This window comes from Phalacrocorax carbo, chromosome 6 (genome assembly GCF_963921805.1).
Source record: "Phalacrocorax carbo chromosome 6, bPhaCar2.1, whole genome shotgun sequence".
NCBI lineage: Eukaryota > Metazoa > Chordata > Aves > Suliformes > Phalacrocoracidae > Phalacrocorax > Phalacrocorax carbo.
Window position 1 is genome coordinate 13,483,309 of NC_087518.1, and position 20,936 is coordinate 13,504,244.

The 20,936-nt window shown below is 46.0% G+C and overlaps 1 protein-coding gene across 3 annotated transcripts; it reads right to left on the minus strand.

Moving 5' to 3' along the window:
• Nucleotides 1-176: 176 nt before the first annotated feature.
• On the minus strand, nt 177-19,029 carry TPRA1 (transmembrane protein adipocyte associated 1). Of its 3 annotated transcripts, none has more exons than XM_064453749.1 (11): nt 18,901-19,029; nt 13,572-13,774; nt 13,292-13,424; nt 10,577-10,663; nt 8,872-8,944; nt 7,775-7,854; nt 6,490-6,600; nt 6,006-6,066; nt 4,845-4,947; nt 4,139-4,219; nt 177-3,006 (listed from the first exon to the last, which is right to left on the minus strand). In XM_064453749.1, the coding sequence occupies exons 2-11, from the start codon at nt 13,760-13,762 to the stop codon at nt 2,772-2,774; spliced, it is 1,155 nt and encodes a 384-aa protein (XP_064309819.1). In that variant the 5' UTR covers nt 13,763-13,774; nt 18,901-19,029; the 3' UTR covers nt 177-2,771. The 3 variants fall into 3 exon arrangements, with proteins under 3 accessions (XP_064309819.1, XP_064309820.1, XP_064309818.1); XM_064453750.1 differs by lacking the exon at nt 18,901-19,029 and adding an exon at nt 18,214-18,759; XM_064453748.1 differs by lacking the exon at nt 18,901-19,029 and having other exon boundaries at nt 13,572-18,191.
• Between the last annotated feature and the right edge of the window lie 1,907 nt (nt 19,030-20,936).

Sequence of the window (20,936 nt, forward strand, 5' to 3'; positions counted from 1 at the left end):
CTGGCAATTATTTAGACCTGGAGACAACTCTCTGCAGTCATCTGCTGTCCCAGTAATAGCCTTCCAAGAAGGAAAAAAGTCCATCTCTGACAAGGATTTTAATAAAAATCTGAAAGTTATTTTTTCTCCATAATATGCATTATTTGCGAAAGAAAATATGACCATTTATGCCAAACTTAATTTTATTTCTTTATTTTACAAACAAAAATATACATTTATTCTATATTTTCTCTCTTTTTAGCACCCCACATCCCACAAAACACTTCCGCTCAAGGACCACTTTGAATATGGCCTAAAGCATTATATATACATAAAAATAGAACAGGAGGAAGGTCAGTCGATGACCTAGCACAGAAGCTCCTCAGCAGCAGAATGTGGGACACTCCAGAAAAACTGGAGTCCTGCCAGCAAAGGACAGGATGGAAGTGTTGACCACCTGCACAGGTGATCCTTCAGCACTGAATTCAGCTAATAAAAAGACAAATTTGTAACCTGCTCTTCACATCACCAAGGAGGGCAGATAACTCCTCTCGGTCAGGGTGTTGAGAGTCAGCAAATATGCCTTGGGACGGAGAAGTAGTTGCTCCTTTATTTCCCAATTGCTTTAAGACCTTCATATCTCTTGCCTCTGTCCAAGGCCCACCAACTCCAGGGAAACTTTGCAGGTTTCCCCACACTTTGTAACAGCAATTCAGGATCAGCGTTGGAAGCAGCATTAGGAGGAGCAGCAGGGCAATTCAGGCACCATGACATCCATCCCTTTTAGAGTAAGCAAGCAAGCATGGCTCAGGCCGATTCACAGCAAGTGACAGAAGGAGCATGGAACACTTGTCCAATGTGGCAAGGGCTGACTTGGCCAGTTGCTTGTCCAGCCCTTACGTAGTCACTGAACAGAGGGGAAATGTGAAAGGCTGTTGACCTACATGAGACAATTCAGCTCTTGCACACAGACAAATGGAAACCATTTTTCCTCAAAAGTAAATTAAAAAAAAAAAAATGGGGGGTTGTTTGTTTTCAGGGTGCCAGTGCTAGAGGCCTGCAGGGCAAAGTCCACCGGCAGAACAGAGAGGCTGCATTGCTCATTAGCAAAAAAAGATAAGCAAAGGGCCTGCATAGTTTTGGCAATCAATATGAACTTCATATTCTCACTCCAACTTTCTTCTCCTACGGTGGGAACACCTGGTAGCAAATGCTTTCCCCTAGCTGCTCATGATCCAAACTAACACCTCCACGCTGCACCCTGCACGACAGTTTCCCAGAAACACTTACCTCAATATTCTTCAGAAAAAGCAGTGAGCTGGGGCAAGAGATTCACAGTCCCCAAACATTTCAAATTCCCTCTTCCTACCATCTCTAACTGAAAGTTGCTATTGCTTATAGCAGATCTCCACCTAACTGGAGGACCCAGGTAGGAAAGCACACCCAAAGCTAGAGGAATATACCTCTTCATCCTTGGAGAGCACAGTATGTCTCAGAAACCAGCCTGATGCAGCTTTTGGCTGAACAGCCCCTGGATTGGAACACAATGTCTTGAAACTGCGTGCCAGACAGCTGAGACAACAGTAGTCCCTTTTCCAGCACAGATATTAATAAGAAGTTCTAGAGAGTCTTTAAATGAACCACGCTCCACATGCACAGAAGTCTTTTTCAACATATCAAGCCATAAAACCTATTCAGAGCAGCAGAAGTCTGGGGTTCTGAACTGCAACATAAGCGAAGGGCACTGCCGGAGAAACACGTCCATCTCCCACTTGTCTCCCAACTTAGAATACCAGCCAGCTTGCTTCTAGCACACCTATGGTGTTTGAGAGTTTCCAGTCACTAAATACTGACAGATCAGACTCATCCTGGGCTTCTGCTCTATCTCAGGCACCTGAACATCTCTGGAGCCTTCATCTACAGAGTCAGCTTCCTCCTTCACAGTACTCTCCAAGACCCTGCCAGAGCCACAAAGCCGGGCACAGATGGAAAATGCACCTACCTCACAGGTTTTATTCTTGAAACTCAGCCCTGATTCAGTGTTCACTGTCTGTCCTTCTGTCTCCCTATTGTTCAGTCAGTTCACATCCATGCTGCTAGCTACCAGCCCCTCAAGACGCTCCCACGGCACAAGGAACAGTTCATTCCTCTTCATATCTCTCTTCCCCTTCCCACACACTCAGCAGACTCCTTTTAGCCCCTTGCAATGGCAATTCATTACTTTCATCAGTATTAGCTGAAACCAGAGATGAGCCCAGCTGACCAGCTTCTTCCCTCTTCAGACACTGCTATCACCACCCATGCTGTTGCATTATGACATGACCCAGGCAACCATGCTGCTTGAAAAAGCCCAGGAAGACCATCTTTGGTTTCAGCCATCGAACTCTTTCTATTATGTACAATACTGCAATCAAGTCAACACCCTCACCGCTAAACAGCATTCCCCTAATTGGCAGACAAGTGCTTTCAGTCATTGAAAAGGAAAAGGTGCCAGTCAGGCACGTCTTCTGGGTCATATTCACATCTGGAACACAGAGGATCAGGAAAGTTCAGTGTTTATAGGTTTATGAACAAAACTGTTCTATGTTGTTCTCAGGGAGAGACAAAAAAATGTTCTTTCCGACAGGATTTGGGCTGCCAACTTAGTTCCGCAATAGGTTTTAGAGATCCTAAGGAAGAGAGGAAAGCCATGGCAGATAACCAAGGACAGTTTTCCAGTGGACATCCTAACATCTGTGGTATCAGCAAGTTTGTAAGGAAAAGAGGCATTGTGTGAAGCGGGTAGCCCTGCCTTAGGCATTGATGGCTTTCCAGCGGTCACTGTCTACACTGTTGATGCTGCCCACATGATACGGCATAGAGGCCACGTCATCCAGGTAGGCTGTGGTGTCAATCTGCGTGCTCGAGTAGAATCCAGAATCCATTCCTTCCTTCTTGGCAACAGCGTAAGGGTGGGGCAGGTGCACATCCACATCTTCAGGTTCATCCACCTGACATTTGTATGAGAAAAGGATCTTCGGTTCAGACCTGGAGTGATTAAAGATTTAAATATGTGTTTAAGCAATGTAGTATCACAGCCAGTTATCCTTAACTGAAACTCAGCAGCACTAAAATTGTGTATTCAGATCCTAAAAACTCTTCACACTAGCTTTCACTCCTGAAATATACCTAGCAGAGTAATTGCCATAAAATAATGCTAAAGCTAGCTTTGGAGTAGTGTCACCTAAGAGAAATAAAAATGGCAGAATCCTGACTCTAGTGTGGGCAAGGTGTTCTCATCTTCGGGAGTTCTGAATTACTAAGGGCAAAGGCATCCAAAGACCACTGGACTCCACAGCAGCCTGGTCACTAACACCAACAGAACAGGAGTCCACCTCAAGTTCCAGCTGTGCGCATCAGAAAAAACAAAATACAAACACTTATGGATCAACAGTTTCTTTCTCTAACTCCAAACACTGTTCCCTTCTGATTTCAGAAGGCAGAAAAGGCACATTTTTATATTTTAGGAGCACTTTATGTTCTCAGTTATAGTAAAGCCTGCTGTTCCTTGCTTACAGACAATAAAAGCTAAAGCCTCCGCATCTCCTCTGAGTGGCCACACGGTGGCAACCCCGACCCAGGAATCACACTCCCGAGGGCTTTTAGCTGGTGACTCTTGAATCTTCAGCCAAAGAGTTACCAGTCTCACCTATCCTGCCGAAGACAATTATCACCAGTTTTTACCGAGGTGGACGGGCCACCTATACTTAACCCGGCAAAAAAACCACGTATAATTTTGTATATGTTCGATAAATAACCCCTAGATCTTTCTTGTAAACCTATCCCATTTAACCTTCCTGGACTCAATCTCTCACTAACCATTTAGTTAACAACTTCAGCAGAAAAAACTTTGTACTAAACAGGATGCGGACACTGAAGACGTGGTCCTTAAAAATTTGAAAGGAATACAGCTATCAGCTCTACTTTGCATATAAAGGAGTCTTGGATAGAAGCGAGCAGCCTTGGGTCACACAAGAAGAATTTCAAGGCCAGAAATTAAAAACTGGTTGCCTAACTGGCATTCTAATTGCTGTCTTTATTCCACAGCTGGGGAGAACTTGAGTGCAAAACAATTAAATTACAATATATACCCTCTGAACTCCTGCTCCTGGCTACTCACCCAAAGAAGCCTTTCAGGAATGCCACATAGATGAGAGGTGCAAAGAAGCTGAAGTAAAGGAACGTGGTAGCATCAACACAGCTGTCAACGGCAAAAGGGAACATGAAGGAATTTAGCACTTAAGCACAATGCAGCTGGATAACACCAGACACAGCCCCCCAGAATGATCCAGTTTCCCTACAGCGTGTCCAAGCAGAGGACAAGAAAAGTCTCGTGCTAAACAAATTCAAACTGATGCAGAGTAACAGACATTGCCATCAGTATGTGTCACTGCTCCTAGACACTCGGGGGAAACATGCCAAGACCCAAGGTCTGACCAAGAGCACAGTCTCAGTGCTCCCAATTTTGACCCACAGAAGTGACACCAATCCCAACAGAACGAGACTCCAGATATGAAGAAGGGTATCTACATGCTATTTCTAGCAAACAGACTATTTCCGCCCCTATGAAACACGAGCCAATGGCCAGGCATCAGTGGATTCACTCACCACCTCAGGACAACCGCAGAGCGCACAGCTCCACAGACCTCCCCACTCCTGAGTTTCCTGACCATTTAAGGGGTCTTCTGACACAAAACAGAACCAACAGCTTCACTCCTTCTTAGGAACACAGCACGAGTTTGTTTTCTTGGGAGAGGCAGTGTTGAAGGACACTCTAATGCAACATGAGAAACTGGGCTGCACAACTCCTCCCCCAGCATACATACCACAGTCCTTCTATGATATCCACACAGAGGAGGGCACTGCCCAGGCCCTGCACCAGGTTCAGCAGTGCCAGGATTCCGGCATAAACATAAAAACTCTTCCTGGCTGTGGAAAAGACATGGACGGATATGAAGCTCAACCTCTAAGCACCAGCCCAGTGCCAATCTTTGATGGAGATGGCAAACCAAACAGAAGCATCTCACCATCTTGTCTGTTTAAGAACTGCAGAATTAAGACTGCATTTTCCTGTCCCGTGCTGGCAGGACTGATGGAGGTATAATGGACTAAACCATACCCTCCTGCATGTGTATACACACACCCAGGATAGATTTCAAAAAACATGGTCATGGCAACACATGCAAAGATTTTATAGGCAAACATTTGGAACCAGTGTCAGCCACATAAGTGAATGTGAGAAAAACAAACAAAAACCCCACAGCTGAACCAGAATCTGTGCCCTTCTGATGTACAGCGCTAACAGAACCGCTCAGGAGACCTGCACAGGAGCAGCAGGGTATGCTGGAACACTAGGCAGATCAGGCACAGGACCACCAGCTGCTTGCGGCATGTGCCACACATACCAACTCCCTCAGGGTCCCCACACATAGATGCCAACACTACTCAGAAAGAACAGCCCAATGCAAACAACTTAGTAACAGCTTCTCTTCCTATTCAAGAACTGCAGATATTCTGCAACAAAAACTAGAGAAGCATCTTAATAAAGTAAATGCAGAGATAAACATTATTAAGCAGCTCCCAATTAGCCTTTCTTTCCCAGGGGACAACCACCCTGTAGACTTTAACACCATACATGCATTTCAAAGGAAGCTGTTGTTAAGAAGCCATTTCTTACGGCTCTCTGAAAATTATATATTTACATTACATCTGTATCATTAACTGAGCTGTAAATCTTGTTTTCCTAATGTAATTGTGTAGCTACTGAAGTAGCAATGTAATTGATCTTATTCTGCTCTCCAAAAGGCACAACACACTATTTTTCCAGGGATAACTTCAGTCCTTTGCCATGTATCTGTACCCTGAGATAGTGGAATGTATCTGCAGCACAACCAGATACAGGAACCTCTTACTCCCACCTATGTTTTATCCTGGCACTGTCTCCGTCTATACTGTGGAACACACTACAGTCTGTGGAACACACTTACAGGGCAAAGAAATCCGGTCTTTCAGAGGAGTTTTTGGAAGAATCACCACAAAGGAATAGACCTGTTGAGACAAAGAACTAACTGTTCCACAGCTGCTTGATGACTGAACTCAACAATCTTTGTAGGGATTGTGTGTGGTGTCACACACTCCCTAGATGTCTCAGGACAGGGGCACAGACCCCCTGGCATCACACCCAGTGCAGACTGTGCAGATGTGAAGGCCTCCCATACCAAAAAAGGCTGGTCACTGAGGAACAAGGGAGTGAAGAACATCCAAGTTCAGCTGGAATTCAGCTGCCACAGCTTACACCACTCCCAGCACACCTTTATTGCTTCAGCTTCCCTGCCACACAAGAAGCATCAATGCTGCACTGTATCAGGCAGGAGGGGGACTAGGGCCTTATTACACACAAATCATCCTCCTTGCCCCGTTTAGAAAACACAAAGAAGTTATCAGAGTGCATAACACATTCCCAGTACTTACCAGAAAGAAGAAACAGGAGCTGGCAAGCCAGAAGTGTCTCCCTCCATGGCCATAGATGTTGAAATCTTCTGCTGAGAGGTGGGCATCAGGGTACAGGATTTCCAGGGTGCCCTAGGAGAGAAGCAGCACCAACATGATTCTGTTACAGGCAGCATCCTCGCTGGGGCAGGTGCCTGGACAAGGGAGACTGTGTTTAAAGCAGTTCAGACAACAGCTGTCCCTGCCACCTAAGACCCAACCATCACTCTGCTAGACCAAGTTAAGCTCACACAGGAGAGGAGGAAGTAACCAAAGAGAAGTGAGAAGAATGTGGCAGGAATCTGCATCTGAAGGAAACCATCATCAGTGACATTCCAGAAGAGAGACTGAATGAAGGGATAGGGGATACAAGCAGCTGTCTTTCTGAAATACAATGAGAGTTATATTTCCATCTCTAAAGTAGACCTTTCCTGATGAAACATCCAGAATCCACAAAATCCACAAGCCCACGCTTGTGCAAGAGTTGGGAAAGGACACTATCTCATTCACCTGAATTCCTGAAAAATGGTATGAACAGAAGCTACCATACAGAGAGCACAGAGAAAAAGTGCTTGTAAACACTACTAAACCCAGATATAGCTCAAACACTTGATGTTTAATGAGGCTCCTCCAGCTTTGTCATGTGGTAATGATCAGCTCACTGCCTCCGCAAGCAAGAGCCTGGTCACAGAACAAAGATCTGTGTGTTATTCTGGCACTGCCCCAAGCACAGAGACACAGGGCTGACCACTTACATACCAAGGAGAAAAATAAACCCAGACACATACTGCATTGTTCAGAGAGATGGAGACACAGCTAATAAACTGAGATAGCAAGCCAGCTGCTAGACTGAAGGGAAGCAAGAGCTCTCAGAGTCATGAGACAAGGGCAGTGCAGTGGGCCACTTATCTGGCAAGCACACCTCAGGTCTCTCCATCTAGTTTTCATCACACTTGAGGCTAGATTCAGAACTTGCAGCTCCGGTGTGAAAAACCTCTCGCTCCTGTTCCAACAAGGCAATCCATCTGAACCTCATCTCATTTCTCCACCTTGGCTGAGCCTTTCATACCATAGAGGACAAGGAGTTACAATCTGGTGTATGGTCTGGGGATCCTCATACATTGCCACAAGCACCCAGTTTTCCCAAAAACCTCATCCAAAGAGCAAAGCTGCCATTTTCCAGATAGGAGTCTCACATCTAACTGCCTGAGTCCAAGCAAAGTCCCCTCTTTTGCAAAGACTAATTCTTCTTCTCCAATGTACTCACCTGGGTGACAGAATATGCCAGAGACAGTACTGTAGTGATTGCCAGAACACGTTTCACGCTTGACTTGCTCTCCAGGTGACCTGGAATTAAGACAGACAGGAGTGACTCAGGATGTGATCTCAGCCCTGGTAAAAATCAGTTCTCTCCAAAACCAATACAGGAAAACATCTGTATTTTCAAAGGCCTCCAAGGGAAGGTTAAAGCTCACTTAACCACTAGAAACTGGTTCCCTGTTTGGAGAATTGAGCCTTTCACAGACAAAATAATACTTACAAAACAACAGATTTTAACTTTCTTTCCTCCTGCCCACACTGGTATAGAGAAAGCAGCTAGTCTTTCCGCTGGGGTTACCAAAAAAAGGTCAGGCATGACTCCAGTACCATGTATACTAAGACATTGTAAAGTTTCTTCTCAGGAAGTTGATGGGACACTGCATTAGAGCAGGGGAGAAGGGCTTACATAGTTTAGAGAAATCTGAGCTGGAACATGCTGTCACAGACAATCTCCAGAAGCTCCTTCTAACCTAAATTATTCTATGAGCCCTCAAAAGGATGAAAGAGCTGGTGCTCAGATGTTCCACTGGCAGATGCAACATGGATACCTACCAAACCCTCTCCTCTACCCCGACACACATGAAGAGTTGCTCCAAATAGCATTTTCACTTGTACAACTGAAAAAAAGTGGAGTTTCAGATTGCAGGTACAGCTAAAGCGTTTGAATGAAGCCAGGATTGAATCAACCAAGGAGGGGAGAGAAGGACCCCCAAAAGAACCATCTTAAATAAAATGGGATTGAAGCAAAGATCACACTTGATTTTTGCATAAGTCTTCTTCACCTAAGCTGTACAGTCCTTCACCACATGCATGCAGGACAAAGAAAGTACGTATAAACCCTGAAATTGCACAAGCCATAGATCTGTAAATATAATCAGTCTTTCAGCCATTTCTAACTAGAAATTCTAAATTTGTCCTTTGTCTTTATCCTAGAGCTCCCTCACTTTATAGAATCAGCATCTCCACAAACTTACAGATGCAGCCTCTGTGGAAAGAAAGGAAATAGGAAACATTCAAAGCACTCAAAAACCTCCTGACACGTACCAAAGGCAAGGCCTAGAATCACCACACTGAGTTCAATCGCCAGAAGGAAGAACCTTGTGATCTCCCACAGGATCTGAGGGATAACAGAAACCAGACAAACATGATTAGATAGAGCTAGGAACCAGTTGGAAGTTAATACAGCAAAACACCACTCTCTGCTCCAAGGGATGGCAGCCTCTGAATGGAGCAGGTAATTTCCACAAACTCTCCCCATGCTTTGTAGGGATATTAGTTATACACATGTTCCAAGCCCTGTCCATGCCTGTGAAACAGAACAGTTGTGTGGGAGTGAGCAAATAGCATGCCTTTGGAGAGAGGAAGTGGCCATGGTTTGCCACACTTGTCAATTGTTTTGGATGTGTTCTTTCTGCTGTACTCCTGAGCAGCAGAAACCCAAGATGACTTCAAAAGTGTAATATTAAACAGGGCCAGTTCTTAAAGCAGTAGATTCTGCAGTACAGTAATGAGCGAACAAACTCAGTATTCTGCACTCTGCCAAAGCTACTGGTACCTAAATCTAAAGCACACTCAACTCCAAAGCCCTCCCACTTCCAGACTGTCATTTTCATTCCCATGTTTTATTTGGTGAAACAAGACCAAAAAAAATAGCAGGTGAGGCAGCTTTCCAGGTAGTCATGCAATAAATCAGTGCCAAACCTAGAACAAGAACCCAGACTCTGGCTTGTTAATCCTTTTCCTCTGAACACTGAATGGCACTCTCTCCTGAAGATACACCATACTTTAAGAGGCATTCCATGTAATCTCAGAAAAACCAGTGTGTGCATACATATATATATACATATAAAAGAGAAAACAAAAGAACCCTAAAAGACATGATAGAACATGTGTTTACAGGAAAAATCGACAGTTATCTGTCTTACTGCATGACTTCCCAGCAATGTGCACTTAGCAGCAACACCAAGAGAGCTGAAGAAAAGCACCTTCTCACCTCTTCCCCATTATGCAAGCCCTGGACCTACATCTATTCAACAAAGGTGAATGAAAATGCTACAAACATCCAGCCACTCAAAACATGCAGTGCATTACAATGCTTGGACAGGTAACATTCAAGGAAAAGCAAAAGAACCACACTGATCCCAGAGACTAAAGCCAGAAGACCTGTACTCTGTGGGTGGCTCTTCCCTCTCTAACAGCTCAAGAGCTACAGAGCTTTTTCTTTTAGGTAATAATTCCGCTACAAGTCAAATGACTACAAAGGAACAGCACATACAAAGCTATTTCCTGTTTGCTAAGGGTTCACCCTGTGCTCAGAGTGGCTGCAAGGACATTCAGATATCAGTCTCAAAAGAGAATTTGGTTTTATGTGCTTTCAATACAAAAGAATTAAATATTTTTCAAAGAGCCACTCAAATATTGCAAGAGTAACAAAGGCCAGGTCTTGCCTACCCACTGAAGGTATCTGAATGTTTAGCTCTTGCCAAGCAGAGTCATTCCATCCCTGCAACAGGAAAGTTTTGCTGCCACTATTTGTGCATCTATTTTAGGAAGTCCATTGTTTTACAGCCCTGGATGTTGTGATCATTTAGATACAGCTATCAGAACAGGATTCCATAGTACACATAGCTATGAGTACTGCAAAAAACACCCACATTTTTTTGTGTATGCACATAAAAGGGAAGCCATAGCAAACTGCTGTCATAAAAACTGCACAAAGCAGAGCCTCTAAAATCAGTGTTGTACCTACCTTATCAGCAACTGTAGCAGCATCAGAGGCACTCACAGTCATGGAGACAACAGCACGGGCAATACCAACCACAGCCACCACAAATACCTACACAAAAAGATACCAAAAGTGAGCTCATGTCAAAAGGCACATATGCAGCAGTGACCAGAAACCCTTTTGGAATACCACTTCCAGGTCAGCTTTCAAGCCTGACAATGTGTACTAAGGATTTCCTGCAGCAGATTAGAGTTGACTTGCCGGAGAAGATTCCTCAGGCCTGTTAGATGTAGGAGTACTGGCTTAGAATATAGGAAGGCACAAACTTCCTCAACTGTCAGATTAAACAGCTCTGAAGAGGTCTCGTACATTCCTTACAACAGTATCTTTACAGGCGAACAGTCTTCCCACCTTCAGTCCACTGGGGCAGGGAAGGAGTAAAACCAGACAAAACTCCATATTCTTCTAATTTACAAGATCTTGGTATGCCTTTACAAGTGCTTGGAACGACTGCGTAAATCAACCACATCAGATAACAGAAGCCACTTGATACCAACTACCACACTTCAGATCTGTGGAAAAACTAAAATCTGCAGTTCTCTCACTCAACACTGACAATACTCAGGAATGCAGAGGAAAAAAAGGCAGCTGCAACCAACAGCTTTAAAACACCTGACCCTGTTCCACCGTGCAATACACAGATACCCAAGTCAGCTCATGTACCATTTAAGCATGACAGAATGGAGCTCAGCAAGGCTAATTTACCAACTCCTGTGTTGTCAAAGGCATACTATGCAATTAACAGCTCAGTTGGCTACATCTAACCTCCGCTGTGCAGACTTACCCTCTAAGAAAGCAGATTTTTCCAGATAAAATTCTCAGAGTCATAGGTTAATTCTAACGATGCAAGTATGAACAGCTAAACCTATCAGAGAACAAAAAGCATCCAAGCTGATTCTAAGGTGATTGAAGAACAGAAATGACCAATAAGCCACCTCCAGCAGAATGCTTCCTCCTTAGGAAAAGAAGGTATGTAAATGGCATGAAAGAAAAATAATAAAACATTAGAATCATAGAATCATTAAGGTTGGAAAAGACCTCTAGGATCCTCAAGTCCAACTGTCAACCCAACAATACCATGTCTCCTAAACCCTGCCCTGAAGTGCCACATCTACACGTTTATTTTTTAACGCCTCCAGGAATGGAGATGCCACCACCTCCCTGAGCAGCCTGTTCCAAACTATTAACTTCATTTTAATCACTGACTCGACAAGAAAGCTTTACTTCAAGACATGACAAACAACCGTTTGAAAGGAAATCCTCACAGAATACACTTACATCCTTATTTCCCAGTAATGTACTCTAGAAGATCGAACTGCGTGAAAGTTTTTTCCTCTAAGGCTCTTTCATCACCCTCCACTTCTCACTCCATTTTGAAAAAGTCCTCCCTTTGGTTTCTCAGAAGTTTTGCTTTTCAAAGCCTTTGACATGAACTTCTTATTGAGTCATGCATTACTGAAAGCATAAAGGAGTATTTAAATCCAGACTGGAAATGGCTGGTAATATTTTTGGAGTTTGGAGCACTTTTGTGTACACCTGGTTATCCAAAACCCATTGCCCACGCTCCAGGCATCAAAAAGCTAACAAGGATTCCCTCCGAAGACTCAGTTGAGGCTACTAGCTCAGACTTGGTTTTGATGCTTCTTGGTTTTGCCATGCCACTACCGGCACACAGCCCAAAGAAGGACGCCTCCCATTTAACCTACCTGAAACACGCATTTACTTCTACAGCCTGTAGTGATCTCACCGAGGAAAAGCAAGAACATTATACTATGAGCTGAGGCAAGCCAGGATCTCAGAAAGCACCTGTGATAAAGCTTCTGAATTATATTTTTAAACAAATTCAGGGAGGTCCTTAGCTGCATTTACCATGCCCTGTGAGCAGTATCACAGTTAATAGGTATGACGTTCAGAGATTACTAAAGAGACTACCTTAATGTGATCAAAAGTTGCCTGTGCCTTTTTAAACTGGGGAGAACAGGCAAGATCTTAGATGCCCCAAGAAGTATAACTGTACTGCCTATATATTGTTTCCACCTTCAGAAGTATCAAGAACATCATCAAGTCAGCTGCTACTTCGATATGATGGGAAAGAAACTAATAGGGTTGGGTTTCTACATCCCCAGACTAACAAAAACCCTGTCACATCACCATTTTCTGCAGCAGATGACCAAGCTTTTCAACAGCTTCACACAAATTATTCTCCAGTGTTTCACTTTCACTACCTCAGTGAAGAAGGTAGTGAACCTTCTTCTGGAAGTGAAGAACTTCTTTCTGGTACAAAACCAGAAGGAACTGGTTTTGTGTCACATGCTACTTACTGCAAGGAGCAAGGAAAGTATAAGATACTAGATACCAAGAAAACAAAGCAGCAAAAGAAGAAAAAGGGAAAAAGAAGAAAAAGAAAATCACCACATGAGAACAAAGTCCACTCAAATCCAGTAGATATGGTCCCAGAATCTGTGGAAAGAAGAATTCAGGGGGAAAAAAAAAAAAAAAAAAAAAAAAAACTGTTTCTACTTCTTATAGTACACCTTCAACTAAAAGTAGATTTTATCGCTGTGAGATCTCATTTAGGTTCTCTCATTTAGATTCTCCACAAGTTCAATGATATTTTTCTTGAGTGTTGATTAAAAACACCACTCACTCATCAGTTCAAAAGCACAGAGCAGTACTCACTAGTATGTAGAATGTAGTGAAGATTGGGCTGGAAGTGACCCGGATTTTGGCCCTGGCAGAGGGCAGCTTCCAGAGAAGAAACATAAAGAAAAGCACATTGGGAACCAGGAGCAGAAGATCCCAGTAGCGGACTCTGCAAAAAGTAAATAAAACAGGTGTTTTTCCTCTTCTTAGCATCTAGAAGGGAAGGCACCAGCCCCAGTCCCTTCTCAACCAAACTCTGAGAAAGCTCTCTCCCCTGGCCCAGGGTCAGACTGTGGTCCCACTTCCTCCATCTCACCTGGACTTCCCAATGTCCTCATAAAGCAACAACAGGCACTTGTGTGGCACAGTGATGTTGGTGTCATTGATCGCCTGCATTGTTGTCGGGGACAAAGTTGTCACATTATCCAGAGCTGTCACCAGGGCAGTTGAATGTGTGATGTTGTCAGACACTGAGAACGTCATCACAGACATCATGGACTGGAACATCCTGCCTTCCTTCTGGTCCAGGTCAAACACAGCGTAAGACAACCACAGCAGAGACAAAAAGCAACATTAAATCAGTTGTGACTCAGAGCTAAAAAACACATCCCTGCCATTAGGCCCCTGCAAAACTGCTTCCTGCTTGTTACAGTAAATTATCATCATCTGAGAGACTGTATTACACAATGAAATGCCACCTGCCCTTACTCTGCACACAGCCATTAGGGTGGACAGTACAAAACCACTATCTTGTATCAGAGTAACAATCACCTTCAAAATAGCATAACATTACGCTGGATTAAATTTTGTGATTTTTTGAGCTTTGGCAGATTCATAGAAGAAATCAACACTCGGCAGCAATACACAGCATCATTGGACGGAGACAGAAACCCTGGTATACCAGAATATAAATTCTCATTCTAGCTTCCAAGACCAAGAAGTTAGTCAATTATTTGATTTTGTGTTGGTTTTGCATGGCAAGGTTTTGATAGCAGCAGGGCTACAGGGGTGGCTTCTGTGAGAAGCTGCTACAAGCTTCCCTCATGTCCGACAGAGCCAACACCAGGGGACCCACAATGGAGCAGTCTGTTCCTGAAGGACTGCACCCCATGGAAAGGGCCCATGCTGGAGCAGTTCATGGAGGTCTGTCTCCCGTGGGAGGGACCCCGCACTGGAGCAAGGGAAGAGTGTGAGGAGTCCTCCCCCTGAGGACGAAGGAGCAGCAGAAACAACATGTGATGAACTGACCCCAAACCCCACTCCCCATCTCCCTGTGCCACTAGAGGGGTGGAGATAGAGAAAATTGCAAGTAAAGTTAAGCCTGGGAAGAAGCAAGGTGTCAGGGGAAGGTGTTTTTAAGATTTAGTTCTTATTCCTCATTACCCTACTGATATTTGATTGTTAATAAATTAAGCTAATTTCCGCAAGTCAAGTCTGGTTTGCCTGTGATGATAACTGGTGAATGATCTCTCCCTGTTTTTATCTCAACCCACAAGCCTTTTGTTATAGTTTCTCTCCCCTGTCAAGCTGAGGAGAGGGAGTGATAGGCCAGCTCTGATGGACACCTGTCATCCAGTCAGGGTTAACCCACCACAGATTTGAACTATTGCAAAGGAAAAATGAACTCCCCTACCTAAAAACCTGTTGCTGTTACCAACGCCATGGTCTGAGACCAGGGAAAGCCTCGCATACTTTCACCTAAAAGGACTGTACAGGCTATCTTCCAAAGCCAACACTGGCAAAAGCCAAAATTCAGCATTTTTCTTCTAATCATCTGCAAGACACCAGAACTACTCTGATTTTAAGAGCAATAGTAAGGCTGTGAAAAGACAGCACCTAAAACCCTGTTAGGAACAAGTTCTCCAGCTTCTTTACATCCACCAGTCTCAATTGCATTGCCCTTCTCAGACACAGATCAGCATCATCACTGGCAGTTTACAAACCCAGAACCAGATGCTATCTAACGTGTTTCCTAAGGTCAAACCCTTGGGCAGCAGAGAGCTATGGTCAGAATCAGAAGAGTCGTGGCACTCAGTTCTTTTGCCTGCCCTACCTTACACCTCTCCTGCCTCTCAGAAAGATGACAAGACAGAACTTCCCATCCACCTGATGAAATTTTCTACTGCCTTTCCTGAGAGAATATTCACATCTTTTCCACCATCTGTCCATCCCTCAGGCCCCACACTGCTGTGATGTTAACTGTCCCTTCAGAAGTTAAAGAGAAACTCTGCTCTGCCATCCATAAAACTCCACGTGCTTCATGCCTGCACTGGTGGTAGCTTTGGCAGAGACTGCAGCAGTAGTTTATGCCTCTGTTGGTTCTACGATCACCTTGGAAGTTTAAGTGGACTATGACACACAGTACTTTAGATCAGGATTTATTATATACTAGACTTTTGACCTGATTTACCTTACTAAGGCTGCTTCTGATTCGATGTACCACCTTGTGCAAATCCTTTCCTCTTCCCACCCTAAACAGCAACCCTCACCCTTGACGCACTTGACTAGCTACCAGCTGAATGCAAACACGAGGTTCTATCATCACGCCTGGCCCTCCCCAAGGAAGTGGTCACAGACAACACACAGATTAAAAAAAAAAAATAAAACAAAAAACTCCTCCATCAGCTGGCATCTTGAAGATGCACATTGCCAGAGACAGTGCTCTACCAGTCTGTGTGCTATAGTCCATCCAAGATTAATCTCAAAAAACCCATCTCCCTGTTTGACTTTAGTCCTGGCTGGCACAGCAAAAACTGACAGCCTCCATGACAGGACACAGAAGGTATTTTCCCTGCAAGGTTCTGGGTGACTCACAAGTCATAAAGAATCAGCACAGCCCTGTGTCATCTGTTGAGCTTTTAGAGCTCAGTAGCACCTTCCCCACAAGCTGCTCGAGACCATCAGCCACAGACTCTTCTTTCTCTTCAGGGGCTGACACCCCTCCCAGGTCTTCTGAGGGGTACAGTGATCACCCCACCTTCAGCTACCAAACCCTCCCTTTGATTCATCCCTACCGACAGATACTCACTGAGCTGGGACTTCTCTTTATGCAACTGCTGTATGCTGTACTACACAAGAAACGTCACATTAAGTAAACACACGCAGACCTGGAGGGATCAACTTTGTGCTGAGATGGCAAAATCTGGGCCAAAAAACCCTCGTTCTAGTAGAGGTTCCAGCAAACAACCTTCATATTCCAGATTTATCTCTCTTCCCTCCAGCTTCTCACTTCTCTGAATTGACATCATCAAGAATTATTTTCTGCTAATAATTTTGCTCCATTCTCTTACTCCAAAACATCACTGCATCTCAGTAGTAGAAAGGACAAGTATGCTCACACTTGGCAACACAGAAAAAGTTCTACCTGATTTTTAAAAAAGCTGGGAAAGGGCAGAGAAAAACCTCACAGAGCATGGGCAGAATAACATCATCAACTCCGAACCATCACAATCTCTTAATATCTCTTCTGGGACAATGAATTCTATCTGCCCGTCACACTGAAAAGAGCTCAAGTATAAAGCTGTGAGAGAATTACATGGGAAAAACATCTTCCTCATAAAAAGAATGAACAGGCTCCATTCTTTTTCCCTAGAAGCTACCACTATCACACAACAGCAGCAAGCTGCTGATAAGGAGAGGAGCTGGACACACGTAACAGAGCTCCAGTCACGAGGTTTCAAAGGGCAAAGCATAATCAAGCTTACCTCTCAGCCCAGCTGCTCACTACAGCCCGGTATTAGTATCCTATCCTTCCTCCCAAGACGGAGTATACACAAAGGCAGAGCAACAGAACATCCAACATGACAAGACAGAGTGGCCAAAGCCATCAGCTGGACAGCACAATCCCCATGCTTTTCTAATAGCTAAGGCCTACAGCAAGGGAGTGGAGAACTGTCCCATTCTAGCAAAAATTCTGCGGCCACAGGACTAGGAACTGATGGCAATGATCCGGCTAGGCTTCGTCATCCCCAGCAACTGCTCCTTACAGCACACCATCGAAACCCTTGCCCTGTCGAGTCCAAAATAAATCCAGTCAGCTGAGCATATCCAAGAGATCACTCACCACACCCTGCCTCCACGGGGCTGTTCCCTTCAGCCAGCCCAACCTACGCAACATGGGTAAAATCACCCGGTAGCCATGTACAAGGAAACCAGTGCCACAGTCCTGGTCTCCCTTTTTCTTCTAGCAGGCAGCTCTATTCACCAGGCACCAGAAACCAAAATAAAATGGTTTTCTACACCACAGCTGAAGTCAGCCTGAGTTGCTGAGGCTTGTTCCTCTGTCCAGGCACTGGACTCCCAAGTCGCAGTTAGATCAAGAATACCCACATGAGGTTGTTGGGAGAGAGTGCTGGGGAAGGCTCAACTGCACCTTCCGTGAAAATGATTGCCTCTCACCAAGGGGATGTTGTTTCCTGATTCATGACACCATACCCATATCAGAGGTCAGTGAAATCTGGGGCTCAAATCACTGGCAATTCTCTGTGCTCTCAAAGCCCAGCCACATAAAGGTAGATCACATGCTACCAGAGCTTCAGCTTTAATAAAAAAAATGAAAGCTTTCTTCCTTCCTGAAGACAGTGTCAGAAAATTTTGTGAGTACAGATCATACTAGGGTTGAGGTTGCTCCTTAAAACACTGTATTTGTACAAGGCAAAACCATGCTGTCCGTTTCCCTGCTTAAATACAACTGTTACTTCAATAATTAAACGTTTAAGAAGAAAAAAGAAAAATTTTAAAAGCCTCTTTTTCTTCTCTTCAAGAGGCTCTTAAAACCTCGCTCTTGGTCACAACAGCTGCATTTTGCATTTCACCCTCACAGCTCACAAGACAGGGACTTCCCCACCAGTGATCAAGGACCTCTCTTCCCTCCAAGCTTCATTCTCACACCTCGTTCTGAACTTAACTTAAAAAGAAAGAAAGGAATGGTAACGCTAAAAACCACTAAACCAAAATACCAAAAGCGGAAGTATCAATAACCCAAAACTAGAGAGCCCCAGTTCAGGGATGTCTCTCAGAAATAAGTATCCGAAGCCGTTTGTTGCGTTGCTTCGGTTTCGGTTTTTCCCTCCAGGAGGCGGGCGCGCAGACAACCAGCGAGCAGGCGGCGCGACAAGCAAAGCGGCGCTACGTGGTCGCTTCACCCCGCGTTGGCAAGCGCGCACGGCCCGTTTGAAGGCTGCCAAAGGAACCGGAGCGCTGGACAAAATCGGAAGCTCCTTTGGGCCGCGGTGCCGCCGGACGCTCCCGCCACGGGAGGGCTCTCCCGGGCCGCAGAAAGCGGCACCAAGCTGCCTTCCAGGGACCCGCCGAAGCGTTTGCCGAGGGCAGGGCAGGGACCCGGGGAGCAGCGGGGTCCGCCCGGGCCACCGCTGCCCCCCGAGCCGGCACCGGCCGGGGCCGAAGGGCCGCGGCGCCCAGGCGAGGCGCGAAGCCTCCCCCCGCCGGGCTCCCGGCGCGCACAGAGGGCAGCCGGGTGGCTGTTGCAGCGCAAGGGGGAGGCTCGGGCTCGGGCTCACGCGCGGGGCCGCGCACCGCCCCGTAGCTCACCACAGAGGGCCGCGGCCCCCGCCGCCCCTCCCCGTTAGCGCCCCGAGCCCCCCTCGCGGCCCCGGCCCCACTCCCGCTCCCACTCCCACTCCTACCGGCCGCGGGCCCGGCCCGGCCCGGCCCGGCCTCCCCGGTGACGGCGCTCAGCGGCGGGGGCCCGGCCCCGCCATCTCCGGCCCCGCGGTTCCCCACAGTCAGGGAGCGTCGATAAAGAGCGGTGCGATCAGAGTGCCACGCGAGCCAGGGCCGACGCCTTTTCGGCCGTGCCCTGTGATGCTATTGAGAGAGGCTCCCCGAGAGGTACTGGTTAGACCAATCAGAGACCAAGAAACCGAAAGAAATAGCAGAGCGAGCCAATGGGAAGGGGAGGAAGGCGGGACTCCAGGAGCGGGCCTGCTGCGCTTTAAAGGTGCCATGTCCCCGTCCGTCCCCTTGCGCGACAGGGATCGCGACAGGGCGGGGAGGTCCTGGCGGCAGCTACCACCGCCGGGGTTCGGAGACCCTGACCTGCCCTGAAACGGGGCGGGAGGAACAAATCCCCATGAGTCCCAGTGCTGAACCCCGCTGCCCGGCGACCAGGTCTACCCCGGCCGTTCTGGGCGGGGGTCCTCATCCAGCTCTGGGCCGGATGGGGCTCGCTCACCGCCCCGGGGGACCCCCGCGTCCCTCGGCTGCCCGCACGCCTCACCGCGGCCTACCCTCACACCGCCTCGCCTGGCTGCCATGTCATCGCACCTCTGCCAGGCAAGGGGAAACAGGCTCCTTCTGCAGAGAATTATGGCAGGGAGGGTAACAACTTTTCTTGCACGGACTGGGTCCTATAATCAAGTCCCTGCAGGAGAGGATGATTAACAAGCTGGAGAGTCTGGCTTTTATGGGAAATGTAAAGCCAACATTTCAGCTGGGTGATAGCAGCTGGCATAGCTTGGATGATAGCAGCTAAAGGGAAGCACAATAAATAATTAGCAGGATTTGGAGGTGTAAATACCAGACAGAGGAAATAAATGTTTAGTATAGTAAACTAGGGAATAACTGGGACAAATGAGCCAAGATTTAAAATGGAAATTAAAAGAAACAACTGGCTAAATATCAGTAGGTCACTCCTGGAAGTAAGAGCTGTCTGACTGTGAACAGAGTTCCAAGGGGGATGTTTGTTATCTGAGTCATTTCAAGGGCTGGAGGATAAATCCTGGTGTAGATTCTACCTGTGGTTTACCTGGGGCTCTAGGAATTGCTTCTATAGGAACACAAGGCTTCTGCTAAGCTGAAATGTGCTGTACAAGGTCGATACCTCTTTAGAAGATCCCCATACGGATCAAGCTTCACACCCTCCTCTAGCAAACAGCACGTACAGAGTATTTCAGGCCCACCCCACACATACACCTTTCTCAACTTAAGTCTGCTTGATCCTTTTCTCAGGTTTAATTTTCCAGCTTCGCTGCAGTAAGCCTCATGGAGGGAACATACCCTGAAGCCGTGGTGCTCACCTCAGCACTATTACTCTGATTTTCCAGTGGGGTGAACCAGGTTTGTATGCTGGTGTCATGCCTTTGGAATGACATCTGGAGAAGCCAGTCCTTAGCTTGTCTCTACTCACACCGTCGTTCAGGTTAATGATATGTTGCAATATTTTGGCATGTTCTATTTATGGATCCAAGCTCAAAGGCTCGGCAGGTACCAACATCTCTGAGTTATAGAGGGGACACTTCTGTTTAAAGAGAGGTTGAGTGCTCTTGCTTAAAAAGTGCCTTGGTAACAGAGCCAGGAAAAAAATCCATGTCTTCTCACTTGTAGCCTTAGGCGCTAACTAATTGAACATGTTACCTCCCACATAACTGTGTCAGAAGGAAAGAGTTTGCTTTCCAGTCCACCTGCTCTTTCCATCTGACTCACTCTGAGACTAAAGCCCAGCACTTGGGACACCCTATTCAAAAGCTGTCTTGCAGGCAGAAGACTGCTGGGTGCCACCGCAGGACCGTGACGCTTTAGATCCTGCCTTCCTCACTGCTTACCTGAAACGGTGGAGGTGGGGAATCCGCACTTATGATTCCTTTGTATTAACGATCCATGCCTTTCGTCCCAAATACAGTGTGTGCGAACTTAATTCTGTTCTTCCCACCTCCAAGGACTC